Below are 20426 nucleotides of genomic sequence, written 5' to 3' on the forward strand. Positions count from 1 at the left end.
TCTCGCTTTATTGGCCGAGGGAGCCGGCGTACAGCTTCTGGGTCATGTGGCCAGCCGCCTCTGGCGAACCAGAGCAGCACATGGAAATGCCGTTTACCTTCCCACCGGAGTGGTACCTGTTTATCTACTTGCACTTTGACGTGCTTTCGAACTGCTAGGTTGGCAGGAAACTGCTAGGTTGGCAGGAAGCTCCCTAGCCCTGCATTAAATCTCTCCCCTGTCCCACAATTCTGCCCCTGCTTGCTTTTATCATCTCAAAAATAAACATTATCTTGAAGCCCAGTTCTTACGCTTCTTCGATTATCAGTTTTGGGGAGTATGTACAAGTCCGTTTCAAATGCTAGTAATTTGGGATGGTGTGCGTGTATTAGCTTGACTTTTGGAGAGCTATTGGCAGCTTCCTGATTCTCACTGGGCAGATCCTCTCAGGCAACTGTTTTAAATCCGCTGGGTAACCTCTTCCCCAATAAAAGGTGAGCTCACTTAAACACACATATTGAACTCCGTAGTAATTCCTGTCTTTGTTCCCTTTTCTGCAGCTAAATGGATGGTCTGAATGAAAGGCCTCTTCCTGCGGATTTGAAAGAGTGAATAACTCTTACGTTTATAGGCATTATTTCCTCCCTATGGTAGGGTTGCCATATTTCGAAAAGCAGAAACCAGGAAAACCCCAAAGGAAGACTCCCAAAACTGTTGAACTTTTCTCTCTTAAAATATGCCAAAAAACCCCACAATTTTTTCGATTGGCTGGCCCAAGATCCGGGGCAAAGCGCTGCCTTTCAGAAATTCCCCTCGGACGTCAATTCCGCCTTTGAAATCCCGGTAACATCTGGGAAAATCCAGGCATATGGCAGCCCTACCGTATGGTGACTAAGCACTTGCATGATGGGCTGATGAGCACATGCAAGAACGCTGAATAGACTGGGGTGAGGTAGGGGGGTGAGAATGTGTTGGCACTTGTCTTTTCAAACACCCATGTAAAACGTGTTGGCCTTCTGTCCTAGCTGGACGTGGGAAATGAGTGGAAACATTTCATAAGCCTAACCCATGTGCTTATTTGCACACACACCCTTTAGTTTGCATGCAGAAAGAAGTGCTTTTTGGGTTCCCCTGGTATCACAGGAGTATCACCCTTTTGCCGGGAGCTCCCTGACACTGTCGAATGCTTAGGGATCTGTTCCCAAAATGAGTCAAATGAGCACAGTGTGTTTATCCCAGCTTATGTGCTTCCTAACTAATTCTTAACAGTTCTGTTGCTCGGAATGGGGCTTCCAGTTGTTAGTAGCATCTAGCTAATTTACACCGTTAAGCTTATTATGGCGTATTTAGTTCCTTAGTGTGAGCAGCCTTAAGCTGCATTTTATTTAATAGAGCAGACATCCTAGAGGAGGGAAATGTCACTCTTGTGTTACGACTTTAGCCCCTTCTTCCTTATAATTGCCCTGAATTCAAACCCTCACTAGAAAAGCAAATGTCTGTAGCAGAAGCTGCTGCTGAGGGGATGGTGGCTTGGAAAATATGTTCATATATAGGCAGGATACAAAGCAGTAACAACTAAAACAATAGTATATAGGAATCAAGAGATTCTAGCAGTGTTGCGGGGGCCGCGATGTAGGGTTTTATTCATGCAACTGACCTTGCACCTACCTGGGAGATAGCTCAATTGGTAGAGCGTGAGACTTTCAATCTCAGAGTTGCGGCATCAAGCCCCACGTTGGGTAAAAGATTCCTGCATTCCAGGGGGTTGGTCTAGATGGCAGTGATGGTCCCGTCAGACTCTACAATGACTGTGTGTTAACAGCTTGGAGAGGCAATTTCTTGTAGCCTGTAGGTGTGTAGTAAAGATACAGCAATACCTGTACCTCTGGGTTTTGGAGCGCTGTGGTAGCATGGCAACCATAGCTAGAGGTTAAAAGTGATCAGTTTGCGCGCTCTCTCTCTCTCTCTCTCTCTCTCGTTAGAGCATCATGGGATGCTTTGAGGTAGCCCAGTATTCAAACTAGTGGCTATATGCCTAAGATTCCAGATTTAAGAAGGTAAAGGTAAAGGACTCCTGGACATTTAAGTCCAGTCAAAAGTGACTATGGGGTTGTGGCGCTCATCTAGCTTTCAGGCCGAGGGAGCCGGCATTTGTCCACAGACAGCTTCCTGGGACAGGTGGCCATCATGGCTAAACCGCTTCTGGTACAATGGAACACTGTGACGGAAACCAGAGCGCACGGAAACGCTGTTTATCTTCCCGCTGCAGCGGTACCTATTTATCTACTTGCACTGGTGTGCTTTCAAATTGCTAGGTTGACAGGAGAGCTGGGACAGAGCAACGGGAACTCAACCCGCCATGGGGATTCAAACCGCTGACCTTCTGATCGGCAAGCCCAAGAGGCTTGGTGGTTTAGACCACAGTGCCACCTGCACCCCAAATTCCAGGTTTAGGTGTATAGGGAAGGCCCGTGTACATTGAGAATCATCTCTCAGCAGCAGCTGTGTCTGGAGTGGATAATCCACTGGGAAAGGCATGCTATGGGGCCTTCTAATGGATTGAGGTCATTTCCAATTATCTATCTTGACCTCAAATCCTTAGTATAGTTGAGGCAATTTTTTATCTCTGGGTTTGTAGATTGGATAATCTCAAGAGTCATCAACCTTATCCAAGGAAGATCTCTTTGTAGCTCATAAATTCACATGTCTCCTGCCCTCTCGGTAGCGTAGTCTTCCAAGGCGGAAATGGCTACAACTGCTGTTAGACTGTTTTGAGGCCAGCCACTTTTTAGGTCTTCAAAGATGTTTTGTTGGTGAAAATAGGACAAAGCTGGCTTTGAAAAACACGTCGCCACAGCGGTGAGAAACAAAAACAGCAGACATCTTTAATTTTCAAAGGGCCAAGAATTTGCTCAAAAAATAAAAATTGGTATATGGCCTTGAGTTCCTTGTTCATTCAAGCGGTTACGCTTTCTCTGAGATGCTATAGTAAAGAAATGCAGTGTTTCCCAAAGTTGGGCCTCCAGCTGTTTTTGGACTACAATTTCCATCATCCCTTATCACTGGTCCTGGTTGCTAGGGATCATGGGAGTTGTAGTCCAAAAACATCTGGCGACCCCAGTTTGAGAAACAGTGTTGTACAGTGGACTCAGTGGTTTCTTTCAGCTGATACAGTGACTTCATAGCTAAATAGGCAACACAGACATTTAAATCGGTGCTGTCATCTTTAAACACCTGTTATGCTGTTGAGGTTGGCACTGAGGGACAGGTATGGTCCTGAATTTGTTGTTGAGCCACCTGGATTTGGCTCTGCCTCAGCAGTGATAGTATCAAGATGAAATGGCAATGAGAAGGTACTTAGGCCAGGTGAAACTATGGTCTCTGCAAATTAGGAGCTTCAGTGGATGAATCATTTCCCTTTCCACCCTACGTTAAGGCAACTGAAATGTAGAATCTAAGGGCTTTTGGGCGACACAGATCTCTGAGTTGGATGTGGCAAAGTTTCTGTGTTCTTCGCATCTGACCACTGTCTGCCTTGCGCTGTACACATCTTATTGGCCTGTTTCAGTTGTGCCTTGTCTAAATCTTTCTTCTCTTTAATATATTAAACAATAATGGTGTGTTGAGAGCAGACAAGTGAGGATATTCATGTACTGAAGAACTGATCATTTATATGTTCCCCCCCTGCTACAGATTTCCATAGTAGATGGTCTGAATTCCAGTCTCTGCGAAGATGGCACTCGTAAGTTTTTAATCCCTCCCCTGCAATAAGAAATTCACTCATATTTCACTTGGCGTTTGGTGTCTAGGTGTAGAATAATAATAATAATAATAATAATAATAATAATAATAATAGCTTTATTGTCAATGTACAACCTGTGTACAATGAAATTAACCGAATGAAATAGCTGCTTTGTCTTCTGAAACCATAGATTCCAGTCATTTTTGCCTCCTGGATATTTCTAAATCTGGATGTTATGGCAGGCATAGGAGCTAACTCCTAGGGGCTTTGCCCCCCTCCTAAAATATTTGAGGGGGCTGCCCCCCCCGGTTGATGAGCATTGCCCTTCAATTAGTGTCTGTGTATCACGTCATGTGATCGATTATACAGGGCAGTGCTTGCTTCCTCCCCGCACTAATATTTTACTCAAGTTGACCACTCCGAAGGCAGGAGTCAAAAGTTTCCCATTTCTGCTGCTAAGAGAGGAAATCAAAAATTTTACAGAATTTTGTAGAATTGGTTGAAGTGACAATTTCTTTTTACAAAATGCTGTTAATATTTTTCTTCCACTGCCTGTACTTCTGCATGTGCCCACCTCAGGCCTGTCTGTCTCTCTGCACCCTCTTCCATACAAAGTTTCCTATTTTCCTGAAAATCAGTTTTGGCCACATTGTATGACAGAAAGGTGCAAGCCAGCCACACTCGTTCCAAGTGTATTCTTATGAATGGATGCCGATGGATCTCTCACAGGACTTTCGGATGACAAATTCCAGACAGTGGGCAGGTTTTCAGGCCTAGATTATACCTCTGACCCCCTTATTGAGCTGTGCAGACATTTAAGCCTGCCCCACCTCACCTAAGTATCATCATCCTTTTACGTGTTAAGAAAATAATTCCCTTTGGGCCAAAATGTTTGAAGCCCATTATGCTCCAGTATTTGTCTCAAAGGGGTTTCCATTTGTGAAGAAAACGCCAGTGGCGTAGCGTGGGGGGTGCAGGGGGGCCGGCTGCACCAGGCGCAACATCTGGGGGTTAGGGTTAGGGGGCGCAAATCCACGGGTTAGGGGGCGCAAATCCATGGGCTAGGGGGCGCAAATTACTTGCCTTGCCCCGGGTGCTGACAACCCACGCTACGCCACTGGAAAACGCAGCATCTGTAGTAGCTGAGACTGTCTTTGAATTGCTTGCATCTGGTTTTCTGTTTGTTCCAAGTGAGATCAGTTGCCCATCTTGCGCTGCATTTAGTTGTGCTGTCCTCGATTCAGGATGTAAACAAAATCCTTTGAGTTTTAAGTGGCGGGTACTAATAAGATTATCTTCCACTCTTCTAGCTGGGTTCAAGTTCCAGAAAGAAACGGATGCCCCGAGGTCTCTCTATGCCAAACAACAAAGTCCCGATTCTAGAGCATCTAGCCAGACGGACACCTCTCCCCCAAAAGCTGTGAAGGTAGGTACAGTGGATAGCTTTTTTCGGTAGCAGTGGTCAACACAGGAGAAAAGCGAGTGGGTCTCTGCATGCAAAGCATTGGATGTTACCAGTTCTATTTTTCTAGGAAAAGAGGAGCTGGAACTCACCAGGAACACCTCCCTTGTTCTCTTAGAATGGCAATAGTGCCCACCTGAGAGGTGCCGGAATTGAGTTCCGGCGAATTCCGGCTTGCGGAGGGTGGGGAGGAAGCCCTGGATACAACCCTCAGTTTGAAATATGCAAGGAACTTCAAAGAAGGAAAACAAAGCATTCTGTGCAATGGTTCTGTGAGCCCTTCAAAACTTAGAAGCTGAAGATCTGCTGATAGGAGCCATAAAAATGAGGGCCAGTGTGGGGCAGTGGTTAAGAGCAGTGGACTCGTAATCTGGTGAACTGGGTTCGCGTCTTCGCTCCTCCACATGCAGCTGCTGGGTGACCTTGGGCTAGTCACACTTCTCTGAAGTCTCTCAGCCCCGCTCACCTCACAGAGTGTTTGTTGTGGGGGAGGAAGGGAAAGGAGAATGTTAGCCGCTTTGAGACACCTTAGAGTAATGATAAAGCAGGATATCAAATCCAAACTCTTCTGAAAATAATGACATGCCGTATTTTTCCGTGTATAACACACCCCAATGTATAAGCCGCCCCCTATTTTGGAGGACTCAGAATTAAGAAAATGGGGGGAGATTGCCTCCGTGTATAAGACTAACCCTCCTTTTTAAACATTTTTTAGTAAAAAAACCCTAGTCTTATACATGGAAAAGTACGGTATTTCAAGTTTATGTGATCTTTAATATATATTTTATTAGATACAAAAATAAGTATGTTATATGCATATACTTTGAAAAAATGAAAAGAAACTTGTAAGAATAGAAATAAAAGATCCCCCACCAAATGTCTTGAAAAACCATAATTATTCCAATAGCTCAGTCGTGCTATTAATTGAAATAATTTATTGAGAACAAAATAACTCATATTATGACATTCAGCACCATTGTTACGTCTGTGTTTTGTAATAAAAGGGTGCCAGTAGCATTTAGATTACCTATTGCACTGTGAACAAATTTTTCCTCCCATAAGCATTACTCACATTTTATAAATCCAGTTGCACAAAGGTGTTTTTATAGACGCTGAGTTATATGCAGCAAGAATTCTGGCTGCCAAAATCATATTTATCAGTTACATTTCTTATACCAGTTAACAGAGCCACCTTTGTGAAGAGGACTTAGTTCTTTCCAGGCATTTATTGGGTAAAATGTTCGGATTGTGAACAGTGTGGTGAAGAACACAGCACATGATATTATGGGCTGTCCCCTGAGCCCGCTAGATGACATCGCAAGGGATTGATGCCTTAGGAGAGCGAGAAAAATTCTCAGAGATGATTCACACCCTGGCCAGCACCTCTTTAATCTTCTACCCTCAGGCAGGAGATATAGAAGTATAATCAGCCGTACCAATAGGCTAAGAAACAGTTTCTATCCATGGACTGTTAGGCTGCTGAATGGAAAATAATATAGTGCAACTGACTTTTGGGGTTGGTGTGTTGTGCGACAAGCACCCAGACTGCAATGAGATTGAGTGTTTGTGTTTGGGGAGGGAGGTTTGGTTAATTTCATTGTACACAGGTTGTACATTGAAAATAAAGGTAATATTATTTAAAACTGTAAACTACTTTGGGTGCCTTGTGGCATGTAAATCCAATAATAATAGCTTTCCCTAAAAAATAACATATTCTGAAAAATAACTTATTCATATATACATGAAAGTAACTGATTTTGCTGTAGATCTGACAGTCCGTAGTACTGAAATCAGATGTTTTCTTAATCCTTGCTGGTGTAAAGCACCGCCGATATGCAGCTTTACATTTTTTCTTTAATTGTAATTTTATAGATTTGTGTGTTATATACTTACAAATATATCACCAGTTTTTGTTATTAATAATCAGATGTTTTGCTCACTTTCCCAACTCTGCCTCAACTCCTAACAGGGTGAATCAAAATAAACCAACATCTTTGGTAGTAAACCTTTCCTTTGAATATTGATGGTTAATAAAATTTCAGTTCTTGTTAAACTTCCTTACATGAATAATTCATCAAACTCAAATATGTGCATTTTAGTAACTAGGTTTTTAAAAAAATGTTTGGGCAATTAAGACGGTTGTAGTCAATATCCCACAAGTTTAGCCCCAAAGCCATCAAGAAATCATAATCTTGGATTGTCTATATACTTTCACGTGCGCACATTTTGCAAAATTGCTACCAATCCTTGCAGCTGTAAAATGATGCTATAGATAGAATACCTTGATCTTGTGCAGATCTATATTTCCCGCAGATTTTAATTACACTTGATTGAATTCTGTGCCGGGCAGTGGGGGGACGGGACAAAAGGGTGTGTTTGCCTTTTGAGTAGGGAACTGTTAATTCACTGTACAACTTGCGAGCAGTCCATAAGGCCTTCTGCTTCCCTTTCCATATTCCAGATGAAATGTACAAAATTCCAATGTTTGGTTCATGATTATTCAGAACTGAATGTTTATCATCTTTATACTATTTATTGCTTAAAAGAGACCTTTTTCTCCTTGATCTTTTGCAACTTAGTTGTTGGCTGAGTATGTTTCTCGTAGTGTAAATATGAGAGTGTTTTTGTCCCAGGGAACATCTTAGTGCGCTTTCACTCCAGCCCAGAGATGTGTTTATAAATAGCCATTTGTCTTTTCCAGCTTCTGTTTCCTGCTCCTGGTTCCTAATCTCTACTCCTGCCTCCCTTTTTAATGTGAGCTCGACTCTCAGCTTTCTTGCCTGTTCTCCTCTTTTTATTAACCGGACTTCACACCCTTCCACTGTAGTTGCTAATCGTAGCGTGCTTGGAAAAAGAAACTTGCCTCTACACACCCCAAAACCTCCATGGTTTTTGCATGTAAGTTGGACGGGGAATTTATGCTGCTGCAGCAAAAGCTAATGTCTGGTTCCCAGATGCAATTGGGGAAAAACTAGTTTTTGACAGCCAAGCAACATTGCCTGAATTCTTTCTTTCATTAGAGGGATCTATATTCCACGCTGCTTAAATTATCCTGTTAATATTGAGATTCTACTGATTATCAGTGCAACAGAAGGTGGTGGTTTTGTTTTAAAAGGAAAAGCAGGTATGCCTTTGCAAGTTTGGAAAATCATCCCTGGACTGATCAAACCAACAGCGTAGCCTAGGAGGTATTGTCCGTATGGCAGCAAAATAATTCTGTTAGGTTTGTAGCTGCTGTCCCAATGTATTTGCCTGGGTAACACATCCAAATTGCCAGGCACAATGCATGCTTAAAAGTTTCATATGGGATTACCTGCATCAGCTGCCACCTTTTAAAAAAACACTTGAAGTTCCAGGCTTCAAAGCTTTTTCAACATAAGTAGATTTTTTAAAAAAATTAATGCGGGGCATTTAACTATATTAGCTCCTGTTTGGAAGGTAAAACATGTAATCAGGGCTGTTTCAGCCTGCCCACCTGAGCTAAGAGCCATTTCCTCTGCTACTTCTGCTCTTTCAGTCTCTCAGATTGTACGCATTTTGTGTTTTTGTGGACGGAGGCAGATCTAGCGCCCTCCCTGTATTCAACCCAAACGTACTTTTCCTCCCCAGGGGGTGAGCTCTGGAGAAGGCAGGTTGGGGGAACAGTTCCTTGAAGCAGAAAGATGCAAATGGATCGACTTCCCTGCGATTGCCATTCGCCAGCTTTTCGTTTAAAAATAAATAAATAGAAAAGCGGCTCCCCTTTTAAATCCGAGAAACGAACGGAAACGTGGTCCCACCCATATGCCGTACATCTAACGCACTCTTCTGCCACTTTAACAGTCATGGCATCCCCGAAAGAACCGAGAAGTTGGAGCTCTTGGAGGGATCTTTCGACAACTCTCGGCCCCTTTAACAAACTACAGTTCCCAGCATTCTTTGGGTGGAGCCAGTACTGTTGAAAGTGGCACGTGTGTTTTGAATGCAGGATGTGGACGTGGCCAGTATCAGAGTTTTGCGGCCGTTTAGAAAGGGGAACAGCCAACTTTGAGCACATGGAGAGGTGATGGTGCTCAGTAGGCTGGTATGCCTTGCCTTTTCAGTTTTGAATCTGATCTGCCACATCAGCAGATGAATACAGCGTGAACTTGCTAGATCTGTCTTTCTCCTTTTAGATTTAAGTGCCGCTGCCCAGTTTGACTTTGCCTTCCCTCCTGCATCTCCTAACCCTCACCAACTCCTAAAGAGAGACTGAATGAAGATGGGTGCAAACTATGGGTGCTTTAGATTGGAGGGGTTGTTTGGACAGCCAGTTCCATGTTTCCTAAACCTACCGTATTTTTCGCTCCATAAGACGCACTTTTTTCCTTCTAAAAAGAAAGGGGAAATGCCTGTGCGTCTTATGGAGCGCATGCACTGGACCGGAGCCATGGCTCCCATCAGTCAAGCAAAGCGGGAGCCGCTTACAGGGCTTCTGTCCCGTTTTGCGCGGCTCTAGCTTTGCTTGCTTTACAGCGAGCCGGGAGGAGGCAGGCGATTCAAAGCCAGCAGGCGCTTTTAAAAGCGGTGCCTAGCCAGCAACAGCTGCAGCAGCCTCAGCTAGCAAAGGTCCACGCGCTCCCTAAACGGAGCAATGAGGCTGCAGAGGGACGGCAGGGCACAGGAGGGGTTGGATCCAGAAGGATACAATTTAAGCAACCAGCAACAACAGAAAAACCACCAACCTCGAGCTCTGAGCCACGAGCGCAGTGAAAATCAGAAGGTAAAATAGGAAGGCTGTTGGGGACTGGAAGGCAGGGGATGAGGGCGAGGGGGAAATTACGCAAATCCCCCCACGTCTCAGCTGATCCGCTGGCTCCTTGAGCATGCACACTAAACAAACATACAGCTCCTGTCCCTCTCAGTCTCACTCTGATATACCAGTAGCTTATTAAATAGTTTAGTACAACATTTGATTCAGAATATTTTTTCCCTGTTTTCCTCCTCTGAAAACTAGGTGCGTCTTAAGGTCAGGTGCGCCTTATGGAGTGAAAGATACGATATTTTTGTGTTTTGATTTTGGGCTGGCTCCAGAAGTATCAGCACAAGATCTGGTTACAGATAGGTAGCCGTGTTGGTCTGCCATAGTCAAAATAAAAAAATTCCTTCCAGTAGCACCTTAAAGACCAACTAAGTTAGTTCTAGGTATGAGCTTTCGTGTGCATGCACACGAAAGCTCATACCTAGAACTAACTTAGTTGGTCTTTAAGGTGCTACTGGAAGGAATTTTTTTATTTTCACAATATCTGGGTTAGCTGGGTGGTCTGCTGGCAACCCCTGGCGTATTGGCTTCGGAATAGGGACGGGGAAATGTGTGACTCTCAATACGTTGCGCTACAACAATGTTTCACTACAACTCCCATCATTCCTAATCATGAGCCATCCGATTGGGGCTGATGGAAGTGTTGGAACGCAACAACATCTGGAAGGCCACATGTCCCCCTTATTTTCTTGAGAACAGCTCTTCTCAAGCTTGGGTCTCCAGCTGCTTTTGGACTACAATTCCCATCTCCCCTGACCACTGATCTTGCTAGCTAGGGGTGATGGGAGTTGTAGTCCAAAAACAGCTGGAGACCCAAGTTTGGGAAACGCTGCTTCAGAAGGAGGCTCTGCTAGGATTGACTGTCAGCCTTGTTGGGAGTTTTGCATTGAACCCTGTACTATTTGCCAACCTTTCTTCCGCCAGAAGTTCCAGTTGCCGCCTAAGGAAAGTTGTGTTGCGTGTAAGAAGACTGTCTACCCAATGGAGCGTCTCTTTGCCAACCAGCAAGTATACCATATCAGCTGTTTCCGCTGTTCTTACTGCAACAGTAAACTCACGTAAGTCCTTTAGGGAGAGCCCACTTCTTTTCTATATATAAAAAAAGGCTAGTTTAAGTTTAACTCTCTAGTGTCGGTTAGGAAAGGGCAATGTTTAGGTGCTGAGAAAAGCAAGGTGGGCATGGTTTTCAGGTGGTTCTTAAGAGCGCCAAAGGAATCTACAACCCAAGGATGTACCGTATTTTTCACTCTATAAGATGCACTTTTCCGCTCCTAAAAAGGAAGGGGAAATGTGTGTGCGTCTTATGGAGCGAGGAGCGAATGCAGACTGTGCAGCTTTCGCTGAAGCCAGGAAAGCTCTCCTGGCTTCAGGGATAGTCGCCCGAAGCCTCCACTGCGCTCAGGAGGCTTTGCGTTGCTTTCGCTGAAGCCAGGAGAGCAAGAGGGATCGGTGCGCACCGATCCGTCTTGCTCTCCTGGCTTCGCTTTGCTGGAGAGGCGCTGCACAGTTTTCCCTCTCTGCGCAGCGCCCCTTCAGTGAAGCGGGAGGAGAAATGGAAGGGGCTCCGTTTCTCCTGCTGCTTTGCTAAACTGGCACTGTGCAGAGAGGGAGAGAATATTTTTTTCTTGTTTTCCTCCTCCAAAAACTAGGTGCGTCTTATGGTCGGCTGCATCTTACAGAGCAAAAAATACGGTACTTCTGCATACGACACAATAAAGCAGGGAGAGTGTCCTGCACACACGCAGCCGAGGAAGGTTAAGGGCCGATAGTTAATTCTTTATTGACAAAAGCACACTTCTTTTCTTAAAAAAGTTATTTACTTGATTTTTCAGATTAAAAATTTACAATCACATATCCAACATAAAAACAAGATTCCAAAGAATCTCCCGGACTTCCCTCCTCCCCTTTGTGGGTCCTATTGTTAATCATTTCCTCCTGCATCTTTTATGATAATCCAAATCTTTTACCTCTCCATTGTGTCCGAAACCCACCATTAAACTGCAAGTGTTATTCCAATCCTACTGACAATTTTAACTGTTTACAATGGCTTTTAAGACCAGTTATATATTTTCCTGATTTCTGATTCTTCCGGTCATTTTAGCCATTTCTGCATAATCCATCCACTTGATCTGCCATTCTTCTCTGGTGGACAAAAGCACACTTAACAGCACCAGAGACAAAAGCACACTTATAGCAGCTCCTAAAGAACAGCTTCTATCTGTGGGCTGTTAGGCTGCTGAATGAAAAGACAACAACAGGGCAACTGACTTTTGGGTTTGGTGGGTGTTCGTCAGTAAACGAGAGGAATAATAATAATAATAATAATAATAATAATAATAATAATTTTTTATTTATACCCCGCCAATCTGGCTGAGTTTCCCCAGCCACTCTGGGCGGCCCCCAATCAAATGTTAAAAACAGTACAGCATTAAATATTAAAAACTTCCCTGAAGTTTTAAAGATAGGATAGCTGCTTATTTCCTTCACATCTGAAGGGTGGGCGCCACTACCGAGAAGGCCCTCTGTCTGGTTCCCTGTAACCTCACTTCTCGCAATGAGGGAACTGCCAGAAAGCCCTCAGTGCCGGATCTCAGTATCCGGGCTGAACGATGGGGGTGGAGACTAAGAGAGCTGAGCTTGTATACAAGTCGTACAAGTGACAATAAAGTATTTCAGTTGAATATTTCAATTCAACCAGATGCCTGTGGCAGGTCTGAAAGCAGGATCTGAGTGCGAGAGCACTTTTTGCACCCGTGGCTCCCAGCAACTTGTACCTGCAGAGCTGCTGAATTAGTACATTCTGAGATGGTTATTATTTCTTCTCTTGCAAGTTACTGAAGGTGCTAATAATTGTGCGTTTCCCCCCTTGTACAGCATTGGAACGTATGCATCTCTGCATGGGAACGTTTACTGCAAGCCTCATTTTAACCAGCTCTTCAAGGCCAAAGGCAACTACGACGAAGGCTTTGGGCATAAGCCACACAAGGAGCTGTGGGCAAGCAAAACGGAGAGCGAAGAATCCCAGGAGAAACCCGCCAGCGTTGGAAACGCTGAGGAAGGCCCCCAGAGCCCCGGCGTGGAAGATGCCCCGATTGCAAAAGTTGGGATTCTGGCAGCCACCATGGAAGCAAAAGCCGCCGGTTTGCTCGAGAAGGAAGAGAGGCCGGCGGAAACCAAGAAGCTGAAGATCGCTTGGCCGCCTCCTCCCGAACAAGGCAGCCAAGGAAGTGTTTTGGAAGAAGGCATCAAGGTGCTGAAGCCCAAGTGGCCCCCGGAAGATGAAATCGCTAAGCCGGATCATCAGGAAGACGTGGACCAAGACCTTAAAAAGCTGCGACGGTCGTTGTCGCTGAAAGAAAGGAGCCGTCCGTTTACAGTCGCTGCCTCATTTAGAACCATATCTGTAAAGAGCAATAGAACTGAAAACATGTCTCCTCCCAAAGCTGAAAGGAGCACGGTCAGACAAACGGAGGAACCGGCACCGGAATTGGCGGTGGAAAGCAAGCCAGAGGGAAAGAGCAACGTGGCTGATCCACACCTGGGCGAGGGGGATAAAGAGCTGGATGGGGGGGAAGGAGAAGAAGCGGGTGGCGAAGAGATCTTGGTTGAAAACGGCCAGAGGAGTGGCGACACGGATGAGGAAGAAGAAGAAAATACTGCAGGAGAGCCAGCCTCGCTGGAGAAGGAAGCGCCGTTCCATACGCCCCCTAAGCATTCTGTCTTGAATTCAACCGCTGTAAAAGAATTATCTGCTAGCCCAAATCGCAAATCCCAAGACGTTGGGTTTTTTGAAGGTGAAGACCTGGAAGAATTGACTGTGGAAGAGCAGATCAAGCGGAACAGATACTACGGCGAAGAGGAAGAAGACGAGGAATAAATGGGACTCTCTTTCACTAAAGAACTTAACTGCAGGGTGCTGGGCCTTAAAATTGGTGTGTTTAGCATTTGGGGGGGTTTTTGTTTTCTTCCTAGAGTGGCTTCCCTTGGTGAAAGAGATACCGTGCTGCAGGCTGATGCATAAGGGAACCATAAAAACTTGCTCAGATCCGAATTTTATAGGAAAGCTTGTTTGGGAACCTGCGAGAATTTTAACCAAATTTGGGAAAACGGATAGTATGCATAAAATCGTTGTGGGAAAAGCTGCCTCAATTGAGCAAAACAACAACAACACAACCCTGTACATTTCTGAATTCTGCTCTGTAACCTGGTCAGCTTAAATGCCATCTTTATTCTCCTCTGCTTCTGGTAGTTTTCGGCCATTTTTTGCAGGATGTCACTATATTCCCCAAAGGCGAGCTTGACGGAGAATGGGGCTTTCTGAGATACAGGACTATTACCACTTATCTATGTTACTGCAGTGCTTAGGGACCAGTTTCGAAGGGCACTTGGGGAACCGTTTAAATGGCAATGACTGCACTTTAATAATGTATGTGTAAAGGCACAATAGATACATTTTTGAATAGTGAAAACACTGTCTCTTCTAGATAATGACAGTATCTGAAATAAAAGTCAGCAGCATGGTTTTAGGGGGAGGCTGTGTTTACTTGGCAGACACCAGGAGAGAACCGTCTTTGCATTAGGCTCTTTTTGTATATGACTTGTTGTGCATTAGGGTCCAGGTGAATCTCCAATCAGCTGGCTGGCCAGTGAAAAAGAGGATCTGTCTCATACCTGGGCTTAGAAGCACAGCATTTTAATCTACTGGAGCAATGCTAAGGGAAGGATTTTGTAGAGGGCAAAGCTTCTGTCTGCAGGGCATTGCTACTTTCATTCCATGTTTGTCTTTCCGAATAATGTTTTCTACTTGAAACTTTGCTTCTTCTTTTTTCTGAAAACTGTGTACGTTTTAAGCAATTCTGCGTGTACCCAAACTGCCAGATGTTAAGAGTCCACATGAAAGATGCTGCACGCAAAAATCTCCGCGATGACAAAATAGATGAAACTGTGGGAATTTCTTGGGACTGATTCCTAGCCTTGTGCTTTTAGTGCTTTTCAACTTGACTGCATGGTATTTTATAAATCATAGTATTTTGAGATGGGGGTTAAAAGGGTTTTACCTAAATAGTTTTTAATCTTTTTGTAATGTATTCACCGAGATTAGCTCTAACTATATTTTAGAGTTGTAAAATATTCTGCTTTCTTACCAATCTTGCTAAGTATGAAACATTTTTATTCAATAAAGGCTCTGGTCATTTTTATTGTTGGAAGTTTCTAATCCAGACTTTTCTTTGCCATGAGACGGTCAGGAAGGCGAGAGAGACTGCTGAGAAGATTTTAGTACTTAGCTTAAAACCAGTAGGTGGCACTGTTGTACTTGTAATATGGTAAAGAGATACGATGTCCAGTGTGCTTCTGAGTTTTGTAGAACATGAGATGTACCTGTTCGAGAGGTGTAACGGAAGACAACAGACATATGAGCAAACATCCACGACCATTTTCGTCTAGTGTGTTTGGTTCCAGTTATTTTGCTAGATGGGGTTTCAAAATTAACAGATATTTTCCCCATTAAAATATTCACAAACGAACACTATCCCTTCTCTAATAGCAACCAGACGTCAATAACATTGGGGATGTAAAATTCTAATCACAATGGTTTTGAGTGAGTTAGGGAGGGATATTTCTACCACACCAAACCTGAGCACATCGTCTGGGTCAGGGGTCTGCAACCCGCGGCTCCGGAGCCGCATGTGGCTCTTTTACACCTTTGCCGCGGCTCCGGGAGGGGAGGAGGCGCATTGTGCGCCCCGACACTCCCCACTGTGGCGGGCGCTGTACTGGCTGTGACGTCGCATGGGGGCGGTGCGTGCGTTAGTCACGCACCGTCCCGACGTCACCTTCCCGCCCGCTGTCAGATCGCGGCTCCGGAGATATATTTGTTTTAAATGTCGCAATGGTTTTGCGGCTCCCAGTTGTTTTTTTCTTCGAAAACGGGTCCAAGTGGCTCTTTTTGTCTTAAAGGTTGCAGACCCCTGACTCTGGGTGCTAAATTTGCATTGTCAGAATTGATTTGATAATGAATTGGGGAGGTGTGGTTTGTTTAACAGCAGGGATAACGGCCACTTGTGCCAGATGGCGACAGAAGGAATTAATTCTGGAATGTGACTTAAATGCCAGTTGATAGAGAAATGTCAAGGCTTGTAGGCACAACCGTGTCGTTTCCTCTGAACTCTCCATCTGAACAGCTCTCGAGCTAACATATAAGGCGGTCACGGGGGTTACCCAGTGATTAAATGCATTTGTGTTTTAAAAATGCATTTGTGTTTAAAAAAACAATGGGAATAAAGCACTGGTAAAACGGAGCACTCTGTTAAATGCATGCTTGGTCAGCTGTTTATTGGGGGTGGGGAACTTGCTGCTCTGGCATTAAACAGATTTAGCCTTTTGAGGCACAATGGGAGTTCTTCTGACTTCTCTCTTTATTCTAAATCCAACCCAAGTTACTAAAGTCTTCTATAAAACCCTAAGTACGGGTTGGAATTAAATCCTGGAATTACAGTGCTGGCAACAGGTCAACTCAACACATATTGTACTGCTTCTCACATGGATACCCATTCTTGACCGCATCTGTGCTATGACCAAAGCTAATACCTTTAACACCCACATAAGTGCAAAAACAGGGACTTTATGTGTGCGCACATGCACACACAGTGGTTCCCTCAGCAGAACAAAATCACACATGAAATAATTCCGTTGTGTGCAAAATGCAAGCACCTCAAAGTTCTTCCATTTGATTATGCTAACTAAACATTTTTTTTCTAAAGTAAGCTTTTTATATGCCCCAGCTGGCTCTTGGTTCATGTCACAAGTTAAGAATCATAGAATCATAGAGTTGGAAGAGACCACAAGGGCCATCGAGTCCAACCCCCTGCCAAGCAGGAAACACCATCAGAGCACTCCTGACATATGGTTGTCAAGCCTCTGCTTAAAGACCTCCAAAGTAGGAGACTCCACCACACTCCTTGGCAGCAAATTCCACTGTCGAACAGCTCTTACTGTCAGGAAGTTCTTCCTAATGTTTAGGTGGAATCTTCTTTCTTGTAGTTTGGATCCATTGCTCCGTGTCCGCTTCTCTGGAGCAGCAGAAAACAACCTTTCTCCCTCCTCTATGTGACATCCTTTTATATATTTGAACATGGCTATCATATCACCCCTTAACCTCCTCTTCTCCAGGCTAAACATGCCCAGCTCCCTTAACCGTTCTTCATAAGGCATCGTTTCCAGGCCTTTGACCATTTTGGTTGCCCTCTTCTGGACACGTTCCAGTTTGTCAGTGTCCTTCTTGAATTGTGGTGCCCAGAACTGGACACAGTACTCCAGGTGAGGTCTGACCAGAGCAGAATACAGTGGCACTATTACTTCCCTTGATCTAGATGCTATACTCCTATTGATGAGGCCCAGAATTGCATTGGCTTTTTTAGCTGCCGCGTCACACTGTTGGCTCATGTCAAGTTTGTGGTCAACCAAGACTCCTAGATCCTTTTCACATGTACTGCTCTCAAGCCAGGTGTCACCCATCTTGTATTTGTGCCTCTCATTTTTTTTGCCCAAGTGCAATACTTTACATTTCTCCCTGTTAAAATTCATCGTGTTTGTTTTGGCCCAGTTTTCTAATCTGTCAAGGTCGTTTTGAAGTGTGATCCTGTCCTCTGGGGTGTTAGCCACCCCTCCCAGTTTAGTGTCATCTGCAAATTTGATCAGGATGCCCTTGAGTCCATCATCCAAGTCGTTGATAAAGATGTTGAATAAGACCGGGCCCAAGACAGAACCCTGTGGCACCCCACTAGTCACTCTTCTCCAGGATGAAGTGGAACCATTGATGAGCACCCTTTGGGTTTGGTCAGTCAGCCAGTTACAAATCCACTGAGTGGTAGCATAGTCAAGACCGCATTTTACCAGCTTCTTTACAAGAATATCATGGGGCACCTTGTCAAATGCCTTGCTGAAATCAAGGTAGGCTACATCCACTGCGTTCCCTTCATCTACCAGGCTTGTAATTCTGTCAAAAAACGAGATCAGGTTAGTCTGACATGACTTATTTTTCAGAAATCCATGCTGACTATTGGTGATCACAGCATTCCTTTCTAGGTGCTCACAGACTGTTTTCTTAATGATCTGCTCCAGAATCTTCCCTGGTATTGATGTCAGACTGACTGGGCGGTAATTATTTGGGTCCTCTCTTTTCCCCTTTTTGAAAATAGGGACAAGATTTGCCCTCCTCCAGTCTGCCGGGACTTCGCCTGTTCTCCAGGAATTCTCAAAGATGACTGCCAGTGGTTCTGAGATCACATCTGCCAGTTATTTTAATACTCTTGGATGCAGTTCATCTGGCCCTGGAGACTTGAATACATCTAAACTAGCCAAGTATTCTTGTACTATCTCCTTAGTTATTCTGGGCTGTGTTTCCTTTGCTGAATCATTTGCTCCAAATTCTTCAGGTCGGGCATTGTTTTCTTTATCGGAGAAGACTGAGGCAAAGAAGGCATTGAGGAGCTCAGCCCTTTCTGTGTCCCCTGTTTGCATTTCACCATCTTCTCCTCTGAGTGACCCCACTGTTTGACAAACTGGATTGTATGTTTGTATGTTGACAAACTGGAACGTGCGCAGAGGAGGGCGACCAAGACAATCAAGGGTCTGGAAACTAAGCTATAAGAGCAGGCGTAGGCAAACTTGGCCCTCCAGATGTTTTGGGACTACAACTCCCATCATCCCTGACCACTGGTCCTGTTAGCTAGGGATGATGGGAGTCGTAGTCCCAAAACATCTGGAGGGCCGAGTTTGCTTATGTCTGTATAAGAGGAACGGTTGAAGGAGCTTATTTAGCCTGGAAGAGGAGACTGAGAGGAGCTATGATAGCCATCTTCAAATATCTAAGGGCAGAAATTGGTCTTGATCCAACCTGGGAGGCTCCTCCACGTAGATTGTGTTAACAGAAACTGGAGTATGTAATTCCCGATTGCTACTCCCAGATGTAGGAGGATGTTAATCTAAACAGTTGAAGCAAACAACCACAAGAAGAAGCTGCCACGGTATGTTAGCAGCATACCTGTGGCTATTTCAAAACAACGTCCTATCCTGCATGACCGAGTTGGCGGAGAGTAAAAATTCTACCAGGTTAAAAGCAGTCATCTTGGCTGTGTGGGAAAAGGGTGGGCCTGTTGTCACCTTGATGGCATTTTCTATTTCTGTTCTGGTTCCTCTTCCTGATTTGGAATGTAGCATTTATATGATGGAATGTAGCGCAATGGATCACTTTAAATTTCCATTCTGACTCTCTTGACACTTTTAAGAGTGGACGTCTTCCTATGCATAGTGGGGCGGGGAGAAAACAAAATGGTATGTGGTATCCTTCCTCCCATTCACTATACCGGAGGTTTTCAACTTTTTTGACCAGCTACAGTGGTACCTCGGGTTACAGATGCTTCAGGTTACAGGCGTTTCAGGTTACAGACTCCGCTAACCCAGAAATAGTACCTCGGGTTAAGAACTTTGCTTCAGGATGAGAACAGAAATCATGTGGCGGCAGCGGGAGGCCCCATTAGCTAAAGTGGTACCTCAGGTTAAGAACAGTTTCAGGTTAAGAACGGACCTCCAGAATGAATTAAGTTCTTAACCCGAGGTACTACTGTACAACATTTAGAAGACATCTGAAGATTAGAAGACGGGGAAGATTTTATAAAAATGTTTAATGTTTTTATATATGCTGGAAGCCGCCCAGAGTGGCTGGGACAAGCCATTCAGCTGGGCAGGAAATAATAATAATAATAATAATAATAATAATAATAATAATAATAATAATAATAATAATACCATATTGGCCCAAATATAAGCCGCACCCGAATATAAGCCCCACCTTTAAAATTCAAGGGGAAAAAATAAAAAAGGCAATACCCGAATATAAGATGCTCCCTTAAAATTCCGCAGGCACTCACACCTGTTCTGTTTTACTGCATGTAAAGGGTGTGTAAAGGAGATAACTATGCAGTGGTACCTCGGGTTACAGACGCTTCAGGTTACAGATGCTTCAGGTTACAGACTCTGCTAACCCAGAAATAGTACTTCGGTTAAGAACTTTGCTTCAGGGTGGAACAGAAATCGTGCGGCAGCGGCATGGCGGCAGCGGGAGGCCCCATTAGCTAAAGTGGTGCTTCAGGTTAAGAACAGTTTCAGGTTAAGAACGGACCTCCAGAACGAATTAAGTTCTTAACCCGAGGTATCACTGTACATTCTTTCCGAGGCACCCCTGTGGGGATCAGGAGCCCAGTTATGTCACCCCTTGCCTGCAGAGCTGGCAGCTTCTCACCCTTTCTCAAACAACTTCCCTTGTGGAGTATTCCCTCAGCCTCCTCTCCTCTTCCATCTCCTTGGGAGTCTGCCCCCCCCCCCGTCTCTGAGCTGCCCCACGCTGCCCAAAAGAGAAGTGCCTCCTCATATTGTCCCATAGGGGCCTGGGAAGAGGATGCCCC

At 44.6% G+C, this 20426-nt stretch overlaps 1 protein-coding gene across 7 annotated transcripts in view; it reads left to right on the forward strand.

Moving 5' to 3' along the window:
* Positions 1 to 15170, forward strand: part of LIMA1 (LIM domain and actin binding 1) — a 70898-nt gene extending 55728 nt beyond the window's left edge. For all 7 annotated transcript variants that reach the window (XM_081181294.1, XM_081181291.1, XM_081181293.1 and 4 more), the window contains 4 exons: positions 3673 to 3721; positions 5032 to 5147; positions 10888 to 11021; positions 12838 to 15170. In XM_081181294.1, the coding sequence (XP_081037420.1) occupies positions 3673 to 3721; positions 5032 to 5147; positions 10888 to 11021; positions 12838 to 13840 (1302 nt within the window). In that variant the 3' untranslated portion in view covers positions 13841 to 15170. The remainder of the gene's footprint in view (positions 1 to 3672; positions 3722 to 5031; positions 5148 to 10887; positions 11022 to 12837) is intronic.
* Positions 15171 to 20426: the final 5256 nt, after the last annotated feature.

The sequence above is a fragment of the Podarcis bocagei genome (genome assembly GCF_964188305.1).
Source record: "Podarcis bocagei genome assembly, chromosome: 2".
NCBI classification, from domain to species: domain Eukaryota; kingdom Metazoa; phylum Chordata; class Lepidosauria; order Squamata; family Lacertidae; genus Podarcis; species Podarcis bocagei.